The sequence below is a fragment of the Neofelis nebulosa genome, chromosome 3 (assembly GCF_028018385.1).
Source record: "Neofelis nebulosa isolate mNeoNeb1 chromosome 3, mNeoNeb1.pri, whole genome shotgun sequence".
In the NCBI taxonomy this organism is placed as follows: Eukaryota; Metazoa; Chordata; class Mammalia; order Carnivora; family Felidae; genus Neofelis; species Neofelis nebulosa.
In genome coordinates this window covers 128,115,657-128,143,549 of record NC_080784.1, presented here as the reverse complement: position 1 = coordinate 128,143,549, position 27,893 = coordinate 128,115,657, and the positions used below count along the sequence as shown (strand labels likewise).

At 36.3% G+C, this 27,893-nt stretch overlaps 1 protein-coding gene across 14 annotated transcripts in view; it reads left to right on the top strand.

Moving 5' to 3' along the window:
* Positions 1-27,893, top strand: part of PDLIM5 (PDZ and LIM domain 5) — a 221,993-nt gene that overhangs the window by 159,059 nt on the left and 35,041 nt on the right. For 8 of the 14 annotated variants that reach the window (XM_058721879.1, XM_058721883.1, XM_058721882.1 and 5 more), the window contains 3 exons: positions 1,627-1,767; positions 2,719-2,850; positions 8,658-8,845. In XM_058721879.1, the coding sequence (XP_058577862.1) occupies positions 1,627-1,767; positions 2,719-2,850; positions 8,658-8,845 (461 nt within the window). The remainder of the gene's footprint in view (positions 1-1,626; positions 1,768-2,718; positions 2,851-8,657; positions 8,846-27,893) is intronic. The other 6 variants (XM_058721893.1, XM_058721892.1, XM_058721891.1 and 3 more) reach the window with 2 other exon arrangements.

The window sequence follows — 27,893 nt, the reverse complement described above, 5'->3', positions numbered from 1 at the left end:
AGAGATCTTATGTTCTGGGTGCCCACACGTATTCTAAAGATATTGAGGTTACTTGTAAGATTGTACAGGACTGCACTCATGCTAAGTCCTTTTATATGAATATTTATGATACAATGCCATGAAAGAAATCCATTACAGTTTCCTTTTCTTTTTTAAACAGACTTTAGTTTCTTATTATTCTCCATTACTTCCCCCAAATAGTACCCATTGCGTGAAAGATGCAGAGTAATCGAGAAATTCACAATTGAGGCATTTGGTAACTTGATTCGTCCACATTGCATGACACTCATGTTACCCTACTCTGACACTAATAGCATCTTTCTTTTCTCTTTCTCGCCCCATTCTTTCTTTTCTAGCCATTCACGACAGTTGCTAAAACATAGCGCTACAGTTCAATTAAATTATAGGCTTGGGAAAACATTATTATACTTAAACAACTCTGTATAATTTTTAAAAATGGCTTGCCACTGCTCTTTAATTTGCTTTCTAACGGTTTGTAAAGTTATAGCCAGTGAAACTAGGAATAATGGATTATCAAATCCTTCCAACAAGGAGAAAAGACAGTTTCAGACACCTGAGCTCTCATTTAAATTAACCTGAGTTGAGTCTGGCACATACTTGCTTTGTGTTGGAGGTGGCCACTGTCACCAGTTGTGAAAAAAGTGATCATAGAATGGTGAGAATGTTTATTAATAACTTGCACGCATAAAGGAGGAGACCATAGGTTTCACGCTGTGCATTTTAGGTCTTCTTTTTACTTAATAAAAAAGAAATTCTCAATTTCAAGTTGATAACCAACTTGAAAAGCATCACAGCCCTAATGATGGAATGTTAATTCCTGTCCAGGTGTTTGACCTTTTCTAAAAGACCAAAGGAAAATATTATTATTTTAATCATAAGAGTTCTGGAAATAAAATTTTATACCAGCATTTTTGAGTCTTGACAGAGCTAACTGAAAATAGGAGTATAGAACATTAGGGAGAGTGCTGTTTTTAGTCGTATTCACTTAAACTGTGCTGTTTATTTTACAGGGGTGCTTTTCTTCCCCAAGGAGGTTCATTCTCAATATTTTAAAGTTATTTCTTATTCCTTTTAATATGTATTGCTGCTTCTGAATAGGCAGCTGGTTGTACCTGCTTCTCTTGAAAGCATAGTCTCATTAAAATGTCAGGCTCTGGGTGTATATCATCTCTAAGGTAAAGCTCTTTACGTAGAGGCTTTTTAGAGTAATCGACATAACCTTCCTTTCTCTGCTTACAGAAATTCAAGCCGTCATGTTTAGATTTATTTTCTACTTAGATGCTGACAAATCAATCCTCACATGTGTGATGTATGATATTGATTTAACTTTAAATAGGATTAGAGTCAGAAGTTAAATACATTCAAAAGCATTTGTATCTCAAAAATCAGTTTTATGGAGGATAATATATCAAATTTTAATTTCTGTGAGAAATCATAGCAACAGTAAATAAATGACCTGACCTTCTGTTACACTTCTGTATTGTACCTTTATAATGTCTATTAATGTAGGATGTTTACTATCTTACCTTTATTATGCTGCCTCTTCTCACTTTCCCTTTTTGTTCTTCTCCTCTTTTTTTTCCCTTCCCTACCTATCAATTTAAGCAGCAACACAAGCAGTGTGGCAACAAGTTCTTTGGAAGGTTTTCGAAACTTTTCTACCTTCTCTTCTCCTGCTAGATACAGTGCTGCGGCTCTGAGCAGTGCAGCTGCTACTGTGTCTGCTGTTCTTGCTGCAAAAACCAGGTAGAGCTTTATGTGCAGGGTGTGTCTTGTGTGATTTCCAACACTTTTCACAGCCTTACAGGTCCCCTCAAAGAAGACATAGCCACTTGAAACAGTCACAGCTCCGTATGAGACCTTGATTGTGTTGTGAACGTTTTACCCGGGTCATAGACCTCTCCCACAGTGTTTCTTACTGGTTTTTCTTTTTTTAAGTTTATTTTTTTATTTTGAGAGAGAGAGAGACAGCACAAGTCGGGGGAGGGGCAGAGAGAGGGAGAGAGAATCCCAGGCAGGCTCTGCACTGTCAGCATGGAGCGCAAGGCAGGGCTTGAACCTATGAAACCGTGAGATCATGACCTGAGCCGAAACCAAGAGTCGGACGCTTAACTGACTGAGCCACACAGGCACCCTGTTACTGGTTTTTCTTTAAATCACCTGTTCATCTCTTTCCATTACTGCCATTTGTCTAGGATACTTCTCAGTTGCATGTTGTGGGGTTTGTATAATTTTTAGTTTTTCATAATCTGAAACAGAATGAACTATCAGTAGATATTTTAAGTTTCTATTGGTATTCTCTTCTCCCACAAACTGATTGTATTTGAGGGTGATCTAAAGTCAAACTATTCTAACACCTCTCCTCCCCCAAAAAGAATAGTAACTTTTTATTTTTGTGAGATTCTGTTTTTACATAATGTCTAGTAGTCTTTATAGCTTTACACGCTTTCTAAAAGATTGTCTCAATCTAAGCTTTGGTGAAAATCTAGTCATTTCCATATGAATGAGTCAAATAATAGAATACTCTTTGCCCTTCTTTTTATCCTCTTTCTACTGCTTTGTTTTTTCTGCCTGTCTGTAAAATGCTTCTGTCTGTAGCTCTTTCTGAAAATGTTTCCAATCATAGACTGTAAAAACTACTTTTTGCTATTGGTCCTGTGATTTTTCGTCTTAAACCTCTTTCTGAATGCTCACCAGGCTCTCCAGTCCTGATAAATATCACACACTCCTGGATGCACTTTGCATCAGCCCTGTTTCCAAGCCTTTAGCTTTCTCGTACCTCCAGGCCTCCAGGAAGTCAACTGGCTCTATCCATGTTAAGGAAGCAAGGTACTGTGGCAGCGCATATCACAGTGGTGGTTTGCTGTGAAATATACTGCTTTCTCTTTAACACTTAACCACTATATTAATAAGCCAGATGAGAAAGTCCTAGAGTGGATTTGTGTTGTTTTAAATTAACTGTAAATTCAGTGCAATGCTTATTGCACAAGCGTGTTATTTTGTATGGTCATTAACTTTCCTTTTAACCCCTTGTGACATTTTTTAATAGCACATTTGATGTTGGTATGAAATTATTAGTAGTTTTGCAAGTATTTAAATTATAGTGGAACCCTTTTATTGCGTGCATGTAGCTGTACTAGAATAATCAATTGTTTAGTAAGATATACCTTTATACCTTTTGCAGAAATGAAAAAGAATAATAAAACAATTCATTTTGATTGGCTACTACTTATAGTACTTAATACGAAGTTTTTACTGGGGCAAACAACAATTTTACCATATCTGGGAAATTCTGAAACACAAAATTAATTTTTTTACTAAACTTAACCATGATGCCAAAAATTATTAGGCATAATATAAAAAATAAAAATATCCCAAGTGTTCACTAAAGGTGTAATCTTAATGAAATAACTGTATAAAATCATTTCTGATGGAGCATAAAATTAATGATGGGGTATACAGCTATGACTATAATTAGTAAAAACCTGATATGATTTGGGCCATCCACTGATTATGTGTTTAGAGCCTATCCACTGCTATGGAGGTTTTCAATATACTTAATTATATAACTTTTTAGGAGGATGTTTAAATAGAGGGAGAGAGATCATTGTCCATTTTTCTCTAAGGAAAAAAAACCTCCCCAAATAATTTTATATTTGTGGAATTGTGAGTGTTAATTGAACAGAAATCTTTCATCATCAGAGCTAACTCTGTCTGTACAGAGACAGGCTACTGACCACACTGAGAATAAAAAGTCCCTTAGAGAACTTAATGGAATGTTCTAGATATTCTCTCCAGAAAAGTACCTATTGCATTTTTAAAAAGCTAAGTGACCAATGATATGTTTTGATTGATATCAAGTGGAGATGGGATGGGGAAAACGGAAATAAGATGGAGAAAAATACTAGTTATGAGACAATATTCCCTTCATTAGTGCCCTGCTCAGTCAGCCCTTATCTTTATATTCCAGTAAGTTATTTTGTACTCACTATTTAATATAAAAGAATAACATTAAAATTCTTGCAAACCTTGCTTGATGAGAGAACTTTAATGTTTTTTTCATTTACCGTTGCAAAAACAAGGACAGTTTTATAACATTTTCATACATAGCTTTTACATGCAGTCTGTCTTTAAATAGAGATAGTACTCTGAAATAAGTGAATCCTAGATAGTTTTCCCTTCAAGTAAAACATTTTGTTGTTTAAATAAACTTCTTGTTTAAAGAACAAAAAAGATGTGCATGCAGTAATGGGCTGACTGACACTATCCATGGACCCACTTGTAGAGCAGGTAGCCATTATCATTACTTTTTATTAACAGCAATAGGCACAAACTAAACATATTTCGGTATTTGGGAAGGGAAATGATTTTCAACAAGATAAGTGAGTTGGCATTCTACAACAGCAGGAACATTTGGTTCTCTGAGGAGACCTTAGTGAACTCAAGTGAGAAGAAAAAGCAGTTGGGACGGTCACATGTCTTATCTCTTATTTTTCCTTTTCTAAGAGAATAATCTCTAAAATTATAATAAAGTATAGTATACCACCAAACTTGTTTCTTTCTATTATAGTATATTCAGCATTTTGAATTTTGATACAAAAAAGTCTTAAGGTAAAAAATTCTGCTTAGGAAAAAATTTCTTGCAAACACAATTCAGGAAGGAAGGAGGCTCATGGCTTCTCTCTTTGTCTAGGTCCTTTTTTAGAGTTTTGACAGAAGAATGCTTATAATGATGATGATCCTTCCAGAAATATTCCTTTCCTACTACTTCAGAGTCTACTAGTATATTAATTTTTTGGTAACACTTTAGCCAAAAACTGTTTAAACATTGATAATTAAACCTGTGATGTATGGTTGGGTTTTAAAAAAAAAAATTAAATATATAATTAGAATAAAATTTACCTCAGGAGTATTTTTTGAACAGTTTTTCCATTGAAAATAAACAAAATTTCCAACTGTTGTCAATCTGCAGCCGAAATTTATTTGTTGTAATAGTTAAACAAATGTGGGAAAGGAATGTAAACTCAAAATAAATCAGGTTCCAGACACTGAAAGTTCACTTTTCTTCCTTTTTCTTTTTTCTCAACAGGTCGGTTTTGTAAAGAAACCTTTGCTCTGTTAGTGTATTTTTCTGTGTTGAGTTTTTGTAATATGAAACAAAAACTTTGGTATTCTTGAGATGGAAGTCATTTCCATTTAATATATCAGTGCTTATTTATTTGACAGACTAGGAAAAATGACTATATTTGATCCTTAGCTTCTGTGGAATTAGCTAAAGGTATTTATGGATTTATTCTGGTTTGCTTATTAGAATCCTTTAGAAGGCATTTTAATTTTGTTTAGAATATAGGTATATCTTCAACAACTTAAATTTAGAAAAAATATATATGAGTCATAATTTCAGAAATAAGATACTAATCTAAGTAATCATGCCACTGTATTAATAAATCAGTCATTAATTCAAAATATTTTTCTGTTAGTGATTATTATAACATTTTGTTCCCAAATATAAAATAATATAGCCAGTGGCTTTATTAACTCTTTAATCTTCAGTACAACAATACCTATTGTTTATGTATTTTCTTTAAGTAGTAGCTAATACTAAAAATTAGGAAAAAAGAAGTTAGCTTTTTTATGGGCCTAAGTGTTATTTATTCAGATATACGATTGTCTCAATAAAACCTAATATTCTTTCATTACTACATTAAATTTTTTAAGTAGAGATCTATTTCCCCTGGGAATGTTGAGATCTGCTGACAGTCCTGAATTTAAACATAAATGGAACAGCTTTCTTTCTTATAATTTAGAACTTTTTAAAAAGTTTATTTATTTTTGAGAGAGAGTGAGAGTGAGCAGGGGAGGGACAGAGAGAGGGAGAGAGAGAGAATCTCAAGCAGCCTCTGAACTGTCAGCACAGAGCCTGGAACTCATGAACCATCAGATCATGACCTAAGCCAAAATCATGAGTTGGATGCCTAACTGACTGAGCCACCCAGGTGCCCCTAGAATTTTATAAGGTCTGTCTTTATAATTTCCTGCTCACACTTTGTATCTAAAGAGTTGTTTAAGATTTAAACATCTTAGGGGCACATGGGTGGCTCAGTCGGTTGAGCGTCTGACTTCGGCTCAGGTCATGATTTCAACAGTTCGTGAATTTGAGCACCGCATTGGACTCTGTGCTGACAGCTCGTAGCCTGGAGCTCGCCTCAGATTCTGTGTTTTCCTCTCTCTGTCCCTCCCCCACTCAATTCTGTCTCTCTCTCAAAAATAGACATTAAAAAATTTTTTAAAAAATAAAGAAGGTGATGGCTCTGTTACACTTGAATTTGAGAGAACAATAATAGGGAATGATATTTCAAGAAAGTTAAACTAGCTCTAGTATGATTTTTCAAAACTGTTTAGTGTCAGAGGCACCCCAGGACCACCCCCAGGTTTGATGATTCACTAGAGGACTTACAGAACTGGGTATATAGTTGTACTTATGACTAAGATTTATTATGGTACAAGAACACAAAGCAAAATCAGCAAGGGGAAAGGGTACATGGGATCAAGTCCAGAAGAAAAGACACTCAAGTTTCCAAAAGTCCTTTCTCAGTGAGGTCACACAGGATGTGTTCCTTCCTATAGCAGTGAGCTGTGACAAAACGTGCAAAATGTTGTTTACTGGAAAAGCTCATTAGAAACTGAGTACATAAGACAAACTTTTTTTTTTTTTTAACTTTTTTTGATGTTTATTTTTGAGAGAGGAAGACAGGGAGAGACAGAGTGTGGGCAAGCAGGGCAGGGGCAGAGAGAGAGAGACACAGAATCTGAAGCAGGCTCCAGGCTCTGAGCCATCAGCACAGACCCCAGCTTGGGTCTGGAACCCATGAACCATGAGATCATGACCTGAAGTCAGATCTGAGCTGAAGTCAGACGCTCAACTGACTGAGCCACCCAGGCGCCCAAGACAAACTTTTATTGGGGCTCCTTATTTTGTCACCCTGTGCCTAGTTTATACTGTAAGTCCAGACTCTCAGAAGGAAAGCAGGTGTTCAACATAAACCATGTTGTTTATACAGTTTAGGCACAGTGAGCTACTCTTATCTTTTAGAAAAAGTTTTATATGACTGTAGGGAACTGTTTACTGGCCAAGTTCTCAAATGCCAGTTAGAGGCCAACCTTACAAGTGGCCTTCCTAAGACTAGGCAGTTTCAGGTCTGCTTTGTTAGTTTTCATCCCAGGTTCAAGAGCATTGGAAAAATTAGGTATTCTTTTTTTTTTTTTTTTTCTAAGTTTACTCATTTATTTTGAGAGAAAACGAGAGAGAGTGAGAGAGATTGAGGAAGAGAGAGAGAGAGAGAGAAAGGGGCAGAGAGAAAGAGGAAGAGAGGATCCCAAGCAGGCCACAGGGCTCGATCTCATGAACCTTGTGATCTTGACCTGAGCTGAAATGAAGAGTTGGATGCTCAATTGACTGAAGTCACCCACACCACCCCAGGTGCCCAGGAGCCCCTAGAATGGTAGTATAGTGGTCATGATTGAATTTGAAATTTCTTTTCATTGAAATAATCTCAGCCGAAGCAGTATAATTAAGGGCACTTATTTCACTGGTCATTAATTAGTATCCTATCTTTATTGATCTATTCCTCCAGCTGTTTGTTTCAATTATGGAAGGACTTGAGTTTCTGTGCATGGAATTATTTAAGCAACCAGTACCTTGATTTTTGTTCAGAAGTTAGTATAATGTATTCTTATTGTTGTTACAATAATTATTATTGTGATACTTCACTTGAGAGGAACTGCTATAGTATTATATCATTCCAAAGTACACATTTTATAATTTGAGCTACTTAAAATGATTTTTTTTGAAATGACAATATATAATTATAAATAACAAATGACAGGGTAATAAAAAGCCATATGGTCTTCTAACTCAAACTGAAACCAGCACAGATGAGGCCTCCTGTTAAGCAAGTAAATAACTTTGAGTGAGGACAGTGGTGGTTTTGTCTTGTTTATCTGTGTTATGAACACCCAACATTGTATGTTCTATTAAGCAGGGGATGTTATCTCTTGTTTACCACTCTGTGGCCAGTGCTGAGCACAATGTCTGGCATGTAATAGGTGCTTAAATGTTTATTCAATGAATGAATAAGTGAGTGAGTATGTGAGTGAAAAGAGTGACTGTTAAGATGTCAGGAAAACTTAGTTCATAAACTCCAGAAGAATGTAAGAAGGAGGGGGAAGAGATATCTATGCCATTTCATAGAGATTATAAGGGATTCTTTACTAATTAATTGTTTTAATCTAGATGACTCTTCTGAAATGTTGAAATAAGAATAGGAAGAGAGAAATAGCTTATTTTTCGAAGGGATTGGGTGTAACAATGTTTTAATCGCCTAATTTCTCCTGGTAGACCTTTTAAAGAGAATTTGCAAAGTAGTGAACAAATGTAATCTGACTCCTTTCCTCCTTTCCTGTTTTGTTTTGTTTGTTTCAAAGAAAGATGGTCCCTCAGTCATGGTTTTCTTTTTTAAAATATCCATTAATAATTTTTATTTTCCTTAGAGATTTAATAGATTGAGAAAAGAAAGGCTCATTGCTAAGCCAGACTGCTATCACTTCACCAAAGCGTTTCCTTGTTTCCTTTCTAGCAACACCCAGGAGACTCCTCAGCAATTGGTCCCATCAGTAGCTTCAGCTCGGAGCATGCCTGAGAGACAGGAGAGCCCAGGTGCCACTAGACCAGGGGTGGCTGGTCTCACAACTGCTGCTGCCTTCAAACCTCCAGGATCCACCAATGTTGTCAAATCTCCAAGCTGGCAACAGCCAAACCAAGCAGGTGGGCCAAAGAAATCTCTTGCTTTTTGTTTTTCTTAAGTGTAATTATGAAAATATCTTCTAGGACGTATGATAGAATTCACTGGCGAAACCCATTCTTGACCATCTCAGCTTTAAAAAGGACTGCACAGAATAGCTATAGCTGTTTTCCTCTGAGGTGTCTCATAAGTGTTCTGTGTGTGTGTTTGATAGAATTGCCATTTGCTACTCATAATTATAGCAATTTCTTTGTTTCCCAGATTACTCAAGAAACATGTGTGAATTGTAAACTTGGGGTCTTACTAACGAACTGTATTGATGGAAGTTTAGCCTTGGAAATACAGCATTTTAGTTTTGATGATATATACAAAATAACAACAACAGAAGCATTTATTGTCATCAACCACTGAAGAAGGAATCTTTGCCTTCTTGTCCTCTGAAGATTTATGAGGCAGAATTGCAAGAAGGTTACAGTACCAAAAAGAGCACATATTTTATTTTATTTTAATTCTATTTAATTTTAATTTATTTAAGTATAGTTGACATATAATGTTAAGTATTTTCAGCTGTACCACATAGTGTTTTGACAGTTCTATACATTATGCTGTACTCACCACAATAAATGTAGTTACCGTTTGTCACCATATAACATATTATTGACCATAGATACCCTATGCTGTACTTTTTATCCCTGTGACTTATTTTATAACTGGAAATTTGTACTTGTTAGTCCCTTTCACCTATTTCACCCAGCCCCTCAGTGCCCTTACCCTCTGGCAACCACCATTTAGTTCTCTGTATTTATGATTCTGTTTATTTATCTGTTTATTCATTTTTTTTTAATTCCACACATAAGTGAAATCCTATGGTATTTGTCTTTCTCTGACTTATTTTACTTAGCATAAAACCCTCCAGGTCCATCCATGTTGTTACCAAAAGGCAGGATCTCATTCTTTTTTATGGCTGAGTTCCATTATATATATATACACACCACATCTTTTTTATCCGTTCATCTGTTGATGGACACCTGGGCTGCTTTCACACGTTGGTTATTATAAATAATGCTACAGTAAACAAAGGGATTGCATATATTTTTTTGAAATAATATTTCTGTTTTCTTTGGGTAAATACCCAGTAGTGGAATTACTAGATCATATGATATTTCTATTTTTAGGTTTTTGAGGAATGTCCATACTCTTTTCCACCGTGGTTGAACCAAATTGCATTCCCACCAGTAGTGCACAAGAGTTCCCTATTCTCCATATCCTTGCCAACACTTGTTATGTCTTGTCTTTTTGATTTTAGCCATTCTGACAGGTGGAAGGTGAGATGTCATTGTGGTTTTGATTTGCATTTGCCTGATGATTAGTGATGTTGAGCATCTTTTCATGTGTCTCTTGGCATCCGTATGTCTTCTTGGAAAAATTTTTATTGAAGTCCTCTGCCCATTTTTTATCGGATTATTTGTTTTTTGGTATTGACTTGTTTAAATTCTTTATATATCTTAGATATTAACACCTTATTAGATCATTTGCAAATATCCTCTCCCATTCAGTAGGTTGCCTTTTCATTTTGTTAATGATTTCCTTCCTTGATTTTGGTGTAGTCCCAATAGTTTATTTTGGCTTTTGTTTTCCTTGCCAGAGAAGATGTAACTAGAAAAATGTTGTGAAGCCTGATGTCAAAGAGATTACTGCCTGTGTTTTTTAAGGAGTTTTAGGGTTTTGGGTCTCACAGATCTTTTTCTTTTTTTAAAATTTTTTTTTTAACATTTTTTTTTTTATTTTTTGAGAGACAGAGCATGAGCAGGGGGAAGGGCAGAGAGAGAGAGGGAAACAGAATCCAAAGCAGACTCGCTCTAAGCTGTCAGCACAGCGTCTGACATGGAGCTTAAATCCACGAACCGTGAAATCATGACCTGAGCTGAAGTCAGATGCTTAACCTACTGCGACACCCAGGTGCCCCACAGGTCTCACAGATCTTTAATCTGTTTTGAGTTATTTTTCTGTATGGTAGAAGAAAGTGGTCCCCTTTCATTCTTTTGCATTTAATTGTCCAGTTTTCCCAGGAATATTTATTGAAGAGATTAAACTATCTTTCCCCCTATTGTGTGTTCTTGCCTCCTTTGTTGTAGATTAATTGATCATATAAGTATGGGTTTAATTCTGGGATCTGTATCTATTATTCCATTGATCTGTGTGTCTGTGTTTTTGCCAGCCAGTACCATACTGTTTTGACTACTATAGCTTTGTGGTATACTTTAAAATCTGGGGCTATGGGGCACCTGGATGGCTCAATCAGTTAAGCCATTGACTCTTGATTTCAGCTCAGGTCATGATCTCATGGTTCATGGGATCGAGCCCCACATTGGGCTCTGCGCTGACAGTTCAGAGCCTGCTTGGGATTCTCTCTTTCCCTCTCTCTTTGCCCCTCCCCTGCTCTGAAAAATAAATAAATAAACTTAAAAAAAAATTTGGGACTGTGATACCTACAGCTTTGCTCCTTTTTCTCAACATTGCTTTGTCTATTCAGGGTCTTCTCTTTTTCCATACAAATTTTAGAATTGTTTGGTCTAGTTTTGTGAAAAATACTATTTGGATTTTGATAGGGATTGCATTGAATCTGTAGGTTGTTTGGGTAGTATGGATATTTTTAACAATAGTAACTCTCCCAGTTCATGAATATAGAATACCTTCCCATTTGTTTGTATAATCTTCAGTTTCTTTCATCAGCGTTTATAGTTTTCAGAGTACAGTTCTTTTACCTTCTTGGTTAAGTTTATTTCTAGGTATTTTATTATTTTTGGTGCAGTTGCAAATGGGATTATTTTCTTTATTTCTCTTTCTGGTAGTTCATTAGTGTATAGAAATGCAACAGATTTTTGTGCATTAATTTTGTATCCTGCAACTTTACTAAATTTTTTTATTAGTTCTAAGAGTTCTTTGGTGGAGTTTTTAGGCTTTTCTATACATACTATCATGTCATCTGCAAATAGTGACAGTTTTACTTCCTCTCCCAATTTGGATGCCTTTTATCTCTTTTTCTTGTCTGATTGCTGTGACTAGGACTATGATATGTACTATGTAGAATCCAAATGGGGAGAGTGGACATTCTTGTCTTGTTCTTGATCTTCGAGGAAAAGCTGTTAGTTTTTCACCATTGAATATGATGTTAGCATTGGGTTTGTCATAAACAGCCTTTATTATGTGAAGGTATATTCCCTATAATTCTACTTTGTGGAGAGTTTTTATCATGAACAGATGTTGAACTTTGTCAAATACTTTTTTCTGCATCTAATGAGATGATCATGTGGTTTTTATCCCTCATTTTGTTATAGAGAGAGAGCATTCGAATAATAAGAGGGAACAACCTGGGCTTTATCTGGAAACCTGAATTTTCAATCACTTCTACCAATAGCTTTAAGTAAAGTCACTTAACTTCTTTGACCCTCTGTTTTCTGATCTGTAAAATCAAGGCAGACTAAATAATCCCCTGTTTCTCCTAAAATGAATAAAAGTGATAGTTACAGGACTAAAGGACTCCTCTTAACAAGAAGATGGGATCATATACTTAAGTGCCTCTAGTTCCAAACCCTCAGCCTTCGTCTCTTCTCACTCTTTACACTCCCTGGATGATCTGTCATCCAGATTCCTTTTACAACCTAGCCACTGATAATTTAGGGTCCTCTCAGTCCTGAGCTCCATATCCTCAAATTTGTTGACCTACTTGCTGTTTCCATGTGGCACCTTAAATGCAGCATGTCCAGAAATATTATTACCTAACCCTGGGAATGGTACATCCACTAGTCACCAAAGCTCCAGTGTAATCTTGAGACCTCCCACCTCTTACCCCCACGTTTTCACAGTAACTAACACCTAATGATTTTACTTCTTAGTATTTCTCAAGTTTCTTCTCTCCTCTCTGTGGTGAGAGCCATTGCCTTGGTCCAAGCTTTTGTCATTGCAAACAGCTTGTAAGTAGTTTCCCTGTCTTCTCACCCCATCAGTCTGTCCTCCATACTGCAGCAGATATCTTTGTAGAACTCTGATTTGCCCATGTTCCTCTCCTGTTGCAGATGCTTTACTGTGTTTCTCCATCCCTTAACTTACCACGGAAGTCCACTTTCACTTTGGCTCCTGCTAACTTCTCAGTGTCGTCTCCCACTGCTTCCAATTTGTAATCTGTGCCGTAGCCTTACTAAAGCATCTCAAGTTACTGACACATGCCATGCTACCTTGCCTTAGAATGCTCTAGTCCTTCTTTAGAGAATGTGCTTTTTACCTAGACTGTTACTGAATTCTAGCCTTTCCTCATCAGTGTTGGGAAAAGTATTGATTGAATATATAGAAGGGTCTGCTTTTAAATATATATATATATATATATATATTTTAAATATATATATATATATATATATATATTTTAAATATATATATATATATATATATATATTTTAAATATATATATATATATATATATATATTTTAAATATATATATATATATATTTTAAGAATTGCTTTAATGATTGATCATTTATTATTAAGACTCATTTTACAGTTGTAAGAGTGATTTTTTAGTTAATTTAGGAATCCTGTCTTTTGATTTGTAATTTTCCAGTGTTTAAACATATCAGACACTAACTTTGTTTATTATTAATAAATTATCTTTAGACAAATACTAATTATTTATATTAAAATTTATTTCATAGTGTCATTTTGAATGGTTTTGAATTGTTATGTGTTACTAATTTTGCAAGGATAAGCTAAAATTTTTTGTTGGAGGGGAAACAACAAATAGGCCACTGCATATGGTCTGGGCTATTTTAAAGAAATGACTGTCGGGGCGCCTGGGTGGCGCAGTCGGTTAAGCGTCCGACTTCAGCCAGGTCACAATCTCGCGGTCCGTGAGTTCGAGCCCCGCGTCAGGCTCTGGGCTGATGGTTCGGAGCCTGGAGCCTGTTTCCGATTCTGTGTCTCCCTCTCTCTCTGCCCCTCCCCCGTTCATGCTCTGTCTCTCTCTGTCCCAAAAATAAAAAAAATAAAAAATGTTGAAAAAAAAAATTACTTTAAAAAGAAATGACTGTCGTCTTACTTTCAAAAACTTAAAATATTCAGTCTGATATCATTAGCTTCTGAAATTTCTAGACTGTTAATTGATTTAGCAAGACCTCTTCTCTTGGGGGAAAATGCTGACATCTCAACCCCATAGTTTGTTGTTGTTGTTTTTTTTTAATTTTTTGATGTCTTTTTTTTTTTTTTTTTTAATTTTTGAAAGAGCACAAATGGGGGTGGAGGTGGGCAGAGAGAGAGGGAAAGAGGATTCAAAGCGGGCTCTGCACTGACAGGCTGACAGCAGCCAGCCCGATGTGGGGCTTGAACTCCAGAACCGCGAGATCATGACCTGAGCCAAAGTCAGATGCTCAACCGACTGAGCCACCGAGGCGCCTCCAGCCCATACATTTTTAATTATTTACCACTTACTTGAAGTTTATCTATGACTTGATATTTGCTGCAATTATTTTGTATGTGCATTAGAATATAGAGAGTAATTTTAAGAAAAATCTCTTTGGTGTAGTAATTGGAAGGGAACAGGAGAATGTTTCTTAAAAGTGAGGGAAAAACTATATGAGGTAGAAACTAACATTAACTTTGTGCACTGCAGAGGGCAGAAAATATACGTACTGCTTTTGGAAATTCAGAAACTGTGGTTAAAATAACCACTCTTATAAAGTGAAAAGAAAAAATCCCAATTGAGGTGGAACTCCTGGAGAATACACTACAGCAAAATTACCACAAGAGGGCAACAGAATCCTGTCTTCTCTGAGTGTAATTTGCAGTTAATCAAAGCAGTCAAATAACACAACTATAATCATGATTCATATGGTTAGTATTTAAAATACTGTACTTCTTACAGAAAATACAAGTGAATTTAATTTGAGCAAAACTATAGCAGTATAAAATACTACACATTATATAACGTTAGAAAGCATTAATATTATAAAAAGAAAACACGTTTTGCCATTGTGAATCATAGTTGAATTATATCGTGATGCTTAGCTCAAATTAGAAAATATTTGCAGAACTCTTGCTGTTTATCTTGCTCTAGGTGCTGCAAACTGGCATTTAGTGTGCACTATGCAATGTAAAAGTTACTTATTTTACACTATTTTGTAAAAATTGTAAAACAAATGTAAAATGCCCAGCCAGGCAAATTGTTGTATTCCACTCTACCTAATAGTATACCATGAAAAACAAAACAAAAACACCTCAGCATCTATTCTTACTCTTTGATAAGTTTAAGAGCATTCTAATGCAAATGAAAAGGTTATTTGATTTACAAGGGGAGAGCTGTCTCATTGGGGGTTCTCATGTTCTTCACGGTTCACCTGTGAAAACTACATTGTGAAAACTACACATTGTGTAGTTTCACATTGTGAAAACTACAATGAAGGGGAGGCAAAAGCTGGAGAGGCCAGTTGCTGGCGGGTGGACTCAGAATAAAGCATTGGTTTCTCTCACACAGAACTTCAGCCTTCTTTCTCTTGATAGTTTATAGCTGTGCTCTAATGTGGGAGATAAAGATCCCCCCCCCAACATCATTCAAATAGTGACTTTTATCAATGATGTCGTTTTAGCATAATTCCTAAAGTTGTGTGACAAGGATGAGATAAAAATTACTAAATTGCAGTCTATAACTGGCTTGGTTGATCATGAAATCAGTTTAATGGATCATAGCCAGTATTTTCGTTAAAAAATGAAATAAAATAGGGGTGCCTGGGTGGCTCAGTCAGTCGAGAATCCAAATTCTTGATTTTGTCTCGGGTGATGATCCCAGGCTCGTGGGATCGAGCCCTGCTTTCCAGCTCTGCGCTGAGTGTGGTCTGCCTGAGATTCTCTCTCCCTCTACCCTTCTCCCTGGCTTGTGTGCATGTGCACATACACTCACTCTCTCTCTCAAAAATAATTTAAAATAAATGAAATAAAATAGAATATATAAGAATATTTTAATATATTAAGTATTTTACGTAGTAAGGGTAGGTATCATGTTAGGAAAATGTGGTTTTAGTTTATACATGCATGGAAGTAAGTATACAAACATGTATTTTGGGTCACAGTGTTTCTTACTATGTTTTAGTAGCTAAAACACTTGGAAGCCATTTATTTAAATAAGTATTAGACATACTTTTGTATATCAGATGAGTAATGTAGTTTGGAAATGATAGCCCTCCCCAAACTGCATTGAAAGGGCTGATTGAATTTTTAACACCTACTAGTGTGTTCTGAATCTGTCATAGGATTCCATTACTTCCCCTGAAGTTCTGACTTTGAATCTTAGAGCCTTTCATTTGTGATGGTATATAGCTTGTGTTACCCAAGAACTTAGTAATGCTATACCAGTTGATAAAGAGTAACTAGGTGTATTTGTAACAGCATTATAGTTTGATCGGATCATCTTCTTTTTCTCAGGCATGTATTTTACCACCACACATACACAGACTTATCCGTGACTGGCAAAGACCTGACTATTTTAGGATGCAGGGTGTTCAGGAGTTCATAGTCTGCATGAAAGTGTTAAGACACAAAAGAAGTAAGAATCCAAGCTTGAGTTTTATGTAAGCTAGCAAATACTGCTTCCTACTTGCCCTGTGCCTTTAATACTTTCATAATTCAGATGTAGTAGTCCCTTTGGAAATATTAACTTGATCTAGGAAGATACATAAAAGGTGACATTCTTCTTGTTGGTTTTCAGAATTGGGGATTTATACTTTTTTAAACTTACATTTTAATTCACTATATTTGTATGTCTAATAGATTTTGTAATGCTTGAAATCTTCACATTGAATATAATTAATAAGTGGTTAGATAGGTATTTTCAAGCCTTCATAAATTTTATGGTTTAACTTACAAATATGTTCCCGTGTTTATGTAGGTGATCTAATTTGCTGTGTAATGTTTTCCCTAGACTCTCTGTAGGTTATGGATTCCATATTGGGTAAGTTTAGTTCATTTGATGCAAATATAAAATACTGCTATCTTACCAAATATAGTCAGATATTCTTCACAAATCCAGTCTTAAAGTCATGAGGAGCCATTAGATTTTGGAAGCACATCAGTTTTCTAACTTTAGTTTAATTATATACAAAATGAGAATGTCTAATTCATTAAGATTAGGGCTGTTGTTCCTCGAACCCACTTTGCTGTCAGGTAGTGGCTCTGAAAAATAAGAGTGACTCCCCTGTGGGGCATGAAATTCAGAAGGCCAGGGGTGTTCCCTAAATGGAGCATTTGAGCCTTCAGTTTCTTTATCTGTTAAGAGGCTAAAAGAGTCCCCCATAACATTGTTGTTATGTACGTATACACATATACACAAACGATATAACACATATTGAAGTTTGTGGTACATAGACGGGTACTCAAGAAAAGATTAAGTTTTTACCCCTCTCTTCCTGGTAGTGACAGCATTAATAACTTATACTGTTACCATCTAGCAGAACAGTTCTGCTCCTGTGACTTCTCTGCTTGAAAATGTTTTGGGCTCTCTGCTTCCCACACATTAAATGTTTGGCTTCTTAACAGAGCTTATGGTCCCTTTATTGCCTTGTGCCAACCTTCTTCTCCAGCCTATTTTGTAGTACAGTTCTTCACATTCTCTGCAGTCGTGTCACACAGTTCAAGAGTTCATACCATTCCTTGGGCACACACCTCTGTACTTGGTAAAGCTGCTCCTTTTATTTAAATGCTTTTCCACTCTTCTACCCCTGAAAAATTTCTCTTCACTCTTTGAGACCAGATGTTATCTCCTTTGTGAACCTTTCCTGAGCCCTCTGAATAATTGGCTGTTCTTTCTCTCTGTCCCTACAAAATGTTGATGATGGCTTTATTATAGCATCCATCATATTCATTGTAATTGTTTACATATGTGTCTTTTACCACTGTTTTTAGATCCCCTTAAGGACAGGGACCAAGTCTTACTACTCTTTGTTGTACAGTACCTAAACAATACCCAGCACAGTTCCTAGGCCTTTGGTAAATGTTAGTGGCTGAGTAGGTGAGTGGGTGGATAGGTCGGTTTGTCTTATTTTGAACATTTTCTTCGTATATTTTGAGGGATTCACAGGACGTTGTTCTTTCCTCCTACCAGACTTGAAATTCCCACTAGTCATTGAGCAAAGGTGGACGTGCTGTCTGCCAAAGGCTGCCATTAAAAACTACACATATGCCCAGGGAGCAGAGGACTCCACTCTCCTTGAAGCATTAAACTGCCATTAAGACTTTAGAGTTGTGTGTATACAGTACTATAACTAGTACTGTATTATTTATTTCCAGTAACTAAAAAATTAGTAATAGATCTGAAGCCCTGTTTTCTTAAAAAATATGGGAATATATGGCCTATAAGGAACCAAGCAGTGGAATGCAGAGGAAATATTAGGCATAGTTGTTCATTTTATCAAGGTGGACAAATTAACTTGGATGCAAAGCACCAGTAAATAATAGAAATTAGCAAAAAAAGGAGCAAAGAGTTAAGTCAGATTACAAGTTCCAGATCGGACAAGGAGGTCTTAATGGAGAGGGAAGAAAGATACCAGTAAAGTTCCAATGATACAATCTTGAGATACAATATTTGTTTATATTAGTTTATAGTGGAGTCATATTTTATGCAAGAATAAGGTGTTCATGTTTATGCCTAAAGCAAAATCGTATCACATAGCAGTGTCCCTTGAATATTTTTAGGAAGAGGCCAAGTTGGAGAGGGAACAATGTATGCAGAAGCTCTTGGAGAACTTGGCTCAAGTCATTCAGTCTAGATAGTGGCTAGAAAGAAAGTTGGATGGGCTAGTGGGGGTCTGGTCAGAAAAGGGCTTTGAAAGTAAGACTGGGGATTGATGCAGAAAGGAAGCCCTTAAAAGATTTGTAAACTGGAAAGTGACCATCAGATTTGCAATCATTAAAAGATCATTAATAGTGTTAATGGGTTTAAAAGCTCATTATGACCTCAGTGTGGAGATTAAGATTGGAGTCCTGGTGACTAAAGAGGTTGTTGAGATAATCCAGGATAGAGATGCTGATAATGAATATTACCCTGTGCAGTGGGAATGGGAATGGAGAGAATTCCAAGGGCAAGAGAATGCAGTTTAACACTTTAACCTGATGGGAGGCAAGTTCTAACCATTGCTCTTCAGGGAGCTTTATTCCCTTTAGAGCATTTATCCTGTATTAAAACACTGGTAGGGGAGGTGCCTGTGTGGCTCAATCAGTTAAGCATCTGACTCTTGATTTCGACGCAGGTCATCGTCTCACAGTTTGTGTTGGGCTCCGTGCTGATGGCACAGAGACTGCTTAGAATTCTGTCTGTCTGTCTGTCTGTCTGTCTCTGCCCTACCCTCCCTCCCTCCCTCCCTCTCTCTCTCAAAAATAAATAAATAAATATTTAAAAAAACAACTTTGAAACACTGGTAGGGATTGTATTTGGCTTACAGAAACTATACTTGGCTTTGAGTAAGTCAGATTATGGCACAGAAAATTGATTGAATATGTCTCTAGTTTTTGGGGTTTTTTTTTTTTAATGTGTCTAGTTACAAAATATAAATCTGGGTTGTATCTTGTACTTGAGAAATAAGTTAAACATAACTAGTCTATTTTTGCAGCATTTCCTTAGGCAAGTACATTGATTTCCCCCATCATTTTCTAAATGTTGACTCTCTTTCAATTCTTTATAGTTGCAATCATGAGGTTGGTAGCTTTGGCATTGCACTGCTTGCCTTTCTGGAAGGACTTGTGCTATGTGTGTTGTCATGGAAATAAACATTATGAGATGGAAAAGGTTTTCTTACAAGACAAAAGAAGAAGAATCCTATAGAGCCCTACCAGTCAAAAATTAAGTACTCATGTTGTTATTTGTATGTAGTTCAGAAAGCTTTAAGTCCATAGATATGCTTAAATTTTTTTCCCACTTATTACAGGGTTTTTTTCTTCTTTTCCACTTCCAAAATATATAACTTTTAAAAAAAATGTTTATTTATTTTTGAGAAAGAGAGAGCGAGAATGAGCTGAGGAGGGGCAGAGAGAGAGGAGGATAGAGGGTCTGAAGCAGGCTCTGCACTTACAGCAGCGAGCCAGATGCGGGACTCGAACTCACGAACCGTGAAATCATGACCTGAGCCGAAGTCAGACGCTCAACTGACTGAGCCCCCCAGGCGCCCCAAAATATGTAGCTTTTAAGAGCGTTTGTGATGGTACTTCAGTGTATTAACACTATTGTAAGTATTTAATAAATAACATAATTTCTTACTCAGAAAATCATTTAGCTATGCAATATTGGCTAATACTATAATCACTGTTTTCTGTAGGAAACTGTGGCCTTATTTCATAAAGCCAATGAAAATAAAAAGCTTTGTTGTGTTTTCTTTTACAGTAGTTAGTATCGTCTAGATGTGCTGAAATTTTTCCTTTTGCTGTTTTCATTAGCAGCGCTTGAAGCTTGCTGGAATGATACCATCTCAGTGCTGTCTTTTTTTTTTTTTTTTTTTTTTTTTTTAACATTTATTTATTTTGAGACAGAGAGAGACAGAGCATGAACGGGGGAGGGGCAGAGAGAGAGGGAGACACAGAACCAGAAGCAGGCTCCAGGATCTGAGCCATCAGCCCAGAGCCCGACGCGGGGCTCAAACTCACGGAACGTGAGATTGTGACCTGAGCCGAAGTCGGACGCTTAACCGACTGAGCCACCCAGGCGCCCCAGTGCTGTCTTTTTGTATGTACACACAACTCCCTGTTTATTCTTATGTTCCCTGATGTTGGCAAGAAATTACTGGATTTCTTTTTTTACTTTTATTGTTAAATGTGTCCATGGGGGCAGACATTCTATAGAACTGAGGAAAGGAAAGGCATTTAGTTGATGGTGACATACTCCATACACTAGTAGTGTTCTATCATTTAATATTAGACATTTGGAATCTCTGATTCTCCTTATTGAACAAATGTTATCAGATTATATGTATATAAGCCTTTTACTAGTGGATTGCTTTTTTTTTTTGAAACAGTTTTAATATATGTGGCAAAAAGCAAGGGCCTTTAACTTACGATGAAATTTATCAAAATTGGTGATTTCTTTTTGAAAACATGAATTATGTTTTGAAGAAGCATAGTGCAAGTAAGCTGTAAATAGAAAAGTTAGGATCATTTGAAGGTCTTTTAGGGACACAGTCAATTTCTTTTGGTCAAATGCAAAAGGGAAAAAGACACAAACGTACTTTTCAAAATGAATATTTAGTTAATTTTAGCTTCTGTTACATCCTTTCATGGGGAATACTCATCATCCCCATTCGGGCAATTGGAACTCAGGAATATAATAGTCATGAAGGGAGCAAAAAAACCTTGCTTAACAGAAAAATTGTGCATATCATTGATTAGTAGCAATAATTATTTTCTATAATACTTTCAGTTAAGTATCTTTTCACTCAGAGTGTGCAATAAGATAATGTCATTAAAATTTTAAATGGGCATCATTTTACCAATGAGGTAACAGAGTCTGAAAGAAGTCAAAGGAATTGTTCAGGGTCCCATAGTGATTTGAACCTAGTTATTTTGACTACGTAGTGTATTTTCTTGTTATCACAAGATAGTATCAATGACTATATTTAAGGAAGACTAACTCTCTATGGAATAGTGCAGAAAGGAGTATTGTTTGCATTGGGAGGATAAACCAAGTGACTAGCAACTTCTAAGGACTATTTCAAGTAGCATTTTCTTTGTTTCTAAACTTCATTTTCAAAATTTATCTAAGATTCTAGTTAAATGACCCTTTATCATACCCTCCCTCTGTTGTGTGCTACATTTTAGCAATAAAGAAAAGCTTATTTATTCATTATGGACAGAGCTTTGGAGAGATCTGATGTATTCTTTTTTGTTTTTTTTTTTTCAAGGAAGACTCAGATATATTTATGAGATCTGATTAGATCACAGATTGAATGATGTGCATCTCAGTTATAAGTGGATATAAATTCTATCTTTTATTTGAAGTCTAAAGAAGATAGGGGTGAGAAAGGAAATTACTGTTTCTACAACCATCCCAAATTTCATTGTAGGCTTTACGTTACAGTAATAAATCGAGATAACTAGATTTGCTTAGCTAAGATGGATAGATTTATTGGTTCCATTTTTAAATTTTTATATGAATAAGTAAACTGCTACCAGTTGCATATGTTTCATCTCTTCTAATAATGTTTTACTGCCATCTGCTCCCCTGCATTTCGACATCATTAAACTAAACAGTCCACTTGCTGTAAAGGCCTGACTGGAGCTGTCCATTGTCAAAACTGTGGTGTGAAGCATGTAAAATATGCTTTGTCTTTTTATATAACATGTAGATTTTGGTTTAGAATCATGATTCTCAGGAAAAAATAAAAGTAACAACCATTAACTGCCTTTTTCTCCCCCCATAAACTGGAATTTATTTCTGTGTTGGAAGCTTTCCTGTGCTGACGCAAGAGCACAGTTGTGAAAGCTCTTCTTTCTCCCCATTTTTCCTTCATCCTGAGATTAAAATATTAAATCTTTTCTAAGGGAAGACACCTGGACTTATTCATATATGATTTTCATTAAGAATTATTCCTTGGTTAAGCATAGGACTTCGGCTCGGGTCATGATCTCACAGTTTGTGGGTTCGAGCCCCGCGTCGGGCTCTGTGCTGACAGCTCGGAGCCTGGAGCCTGCTTCGGATTCTGTGTCTCCCTCGTTCTCTGCCCCTCCCCCACTCATGCTGTCTGTCTGTCTGTCTGTCTCTCTCAAAAATAAATAAACATTAAAAGAAATTTTTTAAGAAGACTTATTATTCCTCATTAATTGATGCATGCAGTTTAAACCAGAGGTTGGCAAACTATGACCTTGGTCACCTCTGGCCTACCACCTGTTTTTATAATAAAGTTTTATTGGAGCACTGCCAGGCTCATTTGTTTACATTTGTTACATGATGTCTGTGGCTCCTTCCCTGCTGCAGTGGCATAATTGAGTAGTTGCCAAATAAACCTTACATCCCACAAAACCTAAAATATTTACTCTCTGGCCAGTTACAGAAAAAAATTGCCAAACCTAGGGTTAAACCATAGGAATAAGAAAAATTATGCTTGATGATTCTGTACAATAGATGCAAACTTTTCTGAGTCGTGAGCACCCTTGACAACTCTAATCCGAAGGCACTCTGTTGCCTGTTTGTGAACATCACCTGAGAGAAGATAAAACTCTTTGGGGCAAGCATCTTATTCTTGGGTGTATCTTCCATACCCAAAGAGTTCCTAGATCTCAAACATTGTGTGTGGTCTCTAAGTAGTTTTTGAATGAGTTGATACCTTATTTTTTAAAACAGGTAAGATCTTATGTCAGAGTGTAATTGATATTTGTGAAGCATTTCTTACACATTCAAGAAAATTAAGTAAACATTTTACTTACACCATCACATTCAAGCCTCTCACATTTTAAGGTAGTTGCTGTTTTACAGGTGAGGAAACTTAACACATTTCTGTGTTTATGGAGCTAGAAATTAGCAGAACAAGGAGCCTGAGTATATCTTAACATTATGCCAGATGTATGGCTTCCTCCAGCATATAATAGCTTTTAAAAGCTTTTAAAAGATGTGAAATTCAAACATAACTTTGGATAATGATAATACAGTTTCACTTATTTCAGAGATTTAATGGCTTTAATTGAGAGAGCTGTCTTAGAGAATTAGTAGTAGTAAAAGAAATGTAAGGAGTATCCCAAGTTTTCAATTTTCCAGTAACTTGTAGTCATCATGAGAGACATTGTTGATATTTGACATGAGGAACGCTCGTTAACTTTTAGTCCCCTTTCTGCTTCAGGTTTTGTTTTTTGTTGTTGTTGTTTTTGTTTTTTGTTTTTTTGTGGGTTTTTTTGCCTACATTAAAAGAATTCTATTTATGTGAGCAACTCAAACCTGAGCTACCTTTCTCCTTTATTTCTGACTGAGATTAGGCTGCTTTCTCACTTGTATAAATAGGTGACAATTGGTGGGAAAATGGTAAAAGCCAAGCCTGTTTGGGTTTCATGTTACTTTGGAAATAAGATATGTCAAAACTCTAGGTATAATATGAGTATAAGTCATTTTTTAATATATGTCCTTTATAGTTTTCTCATTCAAATATAAGCAAAATTTTAAAAATTTAATATTTGAAATAAATTCTTAGCTTAGATTCTGTATGAGTTCACCTCATGCAGAGGTGATCCTCTTGAGTATTCCTGAGGTTGTGAATGATGCCTCAGATTTGTTTTTTGTTTTTGTTTTTAATAATTTATCTGAGTTTTTCTTTTTTATTTCTTTTTATTTTCCCTCCCCTCCCTCCCACCTCCCCTGCCTCTTTTTTACTGCGAAACACATTGACCACCCACAGTTAGAGCAGGATTTAGCTTCCCATTGTAAAATTAGAAATTTTAACGGTGATACTGAAATTATTTAGAAAATTCTCTGTATGACTGATAAATGAAATGTTGATTTTTAATTGAATGGTGGCAAAACCAGATATTTTAAGATCTCATATCTTTGTGAGGTACACACTGGGTTTCTTTTACTTGTCACTCTGAACAAATGGAAGTTTTCTGTGTAAGGTCAGCTAGTTGGGAGAAAAAGGCAAGTTGCATATATCCCAAATTTTAATGATGTGTGATGCAACAAATTAAGAAAGAAGAGAACTGAACCTAATCCAGTCCCCACACTCACTTTAATTAAGACACTCTAGATCCAGTTTAATCTGGGTTCTTAGAGTTGAAAGGCCTGTTGCTAATGGAAGAAACTAACCTCCTGAAGTTGCGGAAATATTTGATACTTGGCCTTGGGCGCACCTGTTCCAATTCTTTATGGCAGCATAAAGAATACATACCAGCATTCTCCACTGCTTAGAGAAACGATAATAGTTTAATCTGTCAACTTTGCTTTTAATCATTGAATAAAAAAATCCTTGATTCCGTTTAATAAAATTTGCACAGGCCTCTCTAAAATGTACTTTGCTCTGATCCTAGATCTTGGCTTAATTTTAAACCTTTTCTATTTCTACTGGATATGATTTCATGCCTGGGTAATGAAGAGTAGTAGTAGACTGTTGCTTATGCTTCCAACATAAGGAGCTTGACAGATGAAATGCATGGATTCTCTGCTTCTCTTGGCCGCCATCTGTTTGAGATGGTTGGGGGAGGGGCAGAGAAGAAAGCACTTGCTGTGCACGGTCATATGCAAGCGTGTTGCCATCATTGCTACCCGATTTAGTATGTGTAAAATTTCTACCATACCTTTGTGAACAAATTCTCGGAGATGTTGAATTACAATACTTTATCTCCCCAGGAGTGCCAGAATGTCACTTTGATGTGGCCCAGTTATTTATATGAGTACAACATTAGCCTCAGTGTTTATAACTGGAATACCCTTTGCATTCGAGCCAGTTGTTTTTCGCACCATAAAACCTCACATATGACTTCTGTGTCATTGGGGCTGTAAACATTTGTCTTTTTTCTTTGGGGAGGGAACATTAGTATTCTTGATAGCAGCCTTATTTCAGACTCAATAACAATGAAATATTACAAGATTGAAAAAATATTTTTTTCTGGTTATTCCTAGATTTATTGCCATGACATTCTCTGCTTTATCTTAATTCAAATGTAGTAGATGAAATATTCACACCAATTTAGAGTTTGTACAACAAAAAATGAATTTAACATTCAGTTGCTTCAAGCCTGTTTCTCTTTAGCAAATGTACTAGATCTATAATTTTATTTTTCCTTTCTGAAGCAGTTAAATAAATCTTCTTCAATGTTTCTCAGAACATGAAGAATCTAGCCTTTTATTTCAAGATTTTCTAGGTTTTATTTCAAGAACTTTGCGGCCACTAATTACAAAGGCTGAAAAGCATGGGCAGCTAGGTTTAGGGAAAATAAGTTAGATCTCTGTTGGAAACTCATTTTTTATAGAATGGCTTAAAAGTGGTAATCTAAGCTGTTAGGCATACTGGGGCAAATAAAAAACAATGCTTTCGTACATTATTCCTAAATTTATTCTGGCAGGCTCATTAAGGAAATTAAAGCAGCAGAAGTTAATCATCTCAGTTATCACTATCCCCTCCTTCTAAACTGCTCCAGAAATGAGAACGTCCCGGTTTAGACCACATTTGAGGAGATCTGCCTTCATATTTTCATAGGTCAAGGCAGTAACTGGCAAAGAATTTGACACTGTAGGCACATAATAAATATTTGATGAATGAATCTATAGGGTACATAGGTTTTGGAGTCAGACAAAAATGGTTTTAGATCCCAAATGGTCCACTTTCCTCATTTGGCTTATGTGATGCAGTCTCCTGGTTTTTCGCCTACCTTCCGCTGTGTTCCCAGAGTACATATGTTATTTGCCTTACCCTTAGGAGCTCTTCTGTTTTCACGCTCACTTTCCCTGAACAATCTTATTAACTCCCACAGCCTCAAATGTCATCAATATGCTAATGACTCTTGAATCAATTCTTCTAGCTCAGATCTTTTTCCTGAGTTCATATATTCAATAGACTGTCAGTACTGAGATGAAACACAGGCACCTCCAGCTAAAAAAAAAGAAAGAAAGAAAAAAGAAAAAGCTATGAGCTCCTTGAGGCCTAGGATTATTCATGTTTTGTCCCCTCCTGTGTACCCATGCATAACACAGTGCCTGCCACAGTGTTACGTTCTCAGTATACACTTGACTAAATGAAGATCTATAATTACATTCATTATCTTTCCATCATTCTAGCACTTATCCCACTATAACAATTGACTGTTTACTGGTCTGTAACCTTCTTTAAACTTCATGAGGGCAGAAATTATGTCTGTTTCACTCATGTTGGTAAAGCCTAGCAAATTACTTGGTACGTAGTAGTTGTTAAAAAAACATTTCCCTCCTTTTATTGCCCTATATGTCCTTAGGTAAGTCACTTATCCTTTCTGACCTTTATATTCTTGGCCTATTAAAAAGTAATAACAAGGGGCGCCTGGGTGGCTCAGTCGGTTAAGTGTCCGATTTTGGCTCAGGTCATGATCTCAGGGTTCGTGAGTTCGATCCCCGCATCAGGCTCTGTGCTGACAGCTCGGATCCCGGAGTCTGCTTTGGATTCTGTGTCTCCCTCTCTCTCTGTCCTCCCCTGCTTGCACTCTGTCCCTGTCTCTCAAAAATGAATAAACGTTAAAAAATGTTTTTTAATGTAATAATAATACCTCATAATGTAAAAATGAAATAATTCAGTTTAGTATGTGTAAAATCTTTATTTTTTACTATAGAAAGAAAAGTTCAGTACACATACACATATATATATAAAACTAGAGATGTGGTTTCTTCTACATGTATATTGAAAGGGATGAGACAATGAAAGGGATTATAGATTAAAAGCAATTTAAAGACAAACCAAATAAGCAGACCTTATTTGGATCCTGGTTAATACTGTGTTGGGGTGTGTGTTGTAGGCAAAATAATGCTCCCCACCTCCCACCCCCAAATGTCGAAAGATGACCATGTCCTTAATACCCAGAACCTATGAATCTGTTATATTGCATATCATAGGTGAACTAGGGATGCAGAAGGGCTTACAGTCACTATAAGCTGACCTTCAAATAGGGCTACTATCCTGCATTATCCTGGGGAGCCTAGTGCAATCACAAGGGTCTTTAAAACTGGAAGAGGAAAGCAGAAGAGAGGGGGATAAAGTAATGCAAGGCTTGTTGCTGGCTTTGAGGTGGCAGAAGAGGGCCATGAAGCCCTGGATTTGGGCAGCCTCTAGACGCTTGAAAAGGCAAAAAATGAATTTTCTCTAGAATCTCCAGAAGGAAACATCCCTGACAACACTTTTTTTTTTTTTTTAATGTTTATTTATTTTTGAGAGACAGAGACAGAGAGTGGAGGGGTGGGGGCAGAGAGAGAAGGAGACACAGAATCTGAAGGAGGCTCCAGGTTCTGAGCTGTCAGCACAGAGCCTGACGCGGGGCTTAAACTCACCGTGGCAAGATCATGACCTGAGCCGAAGTCAGGTGCTCAACCGACTGAGCCACCCAGGCGC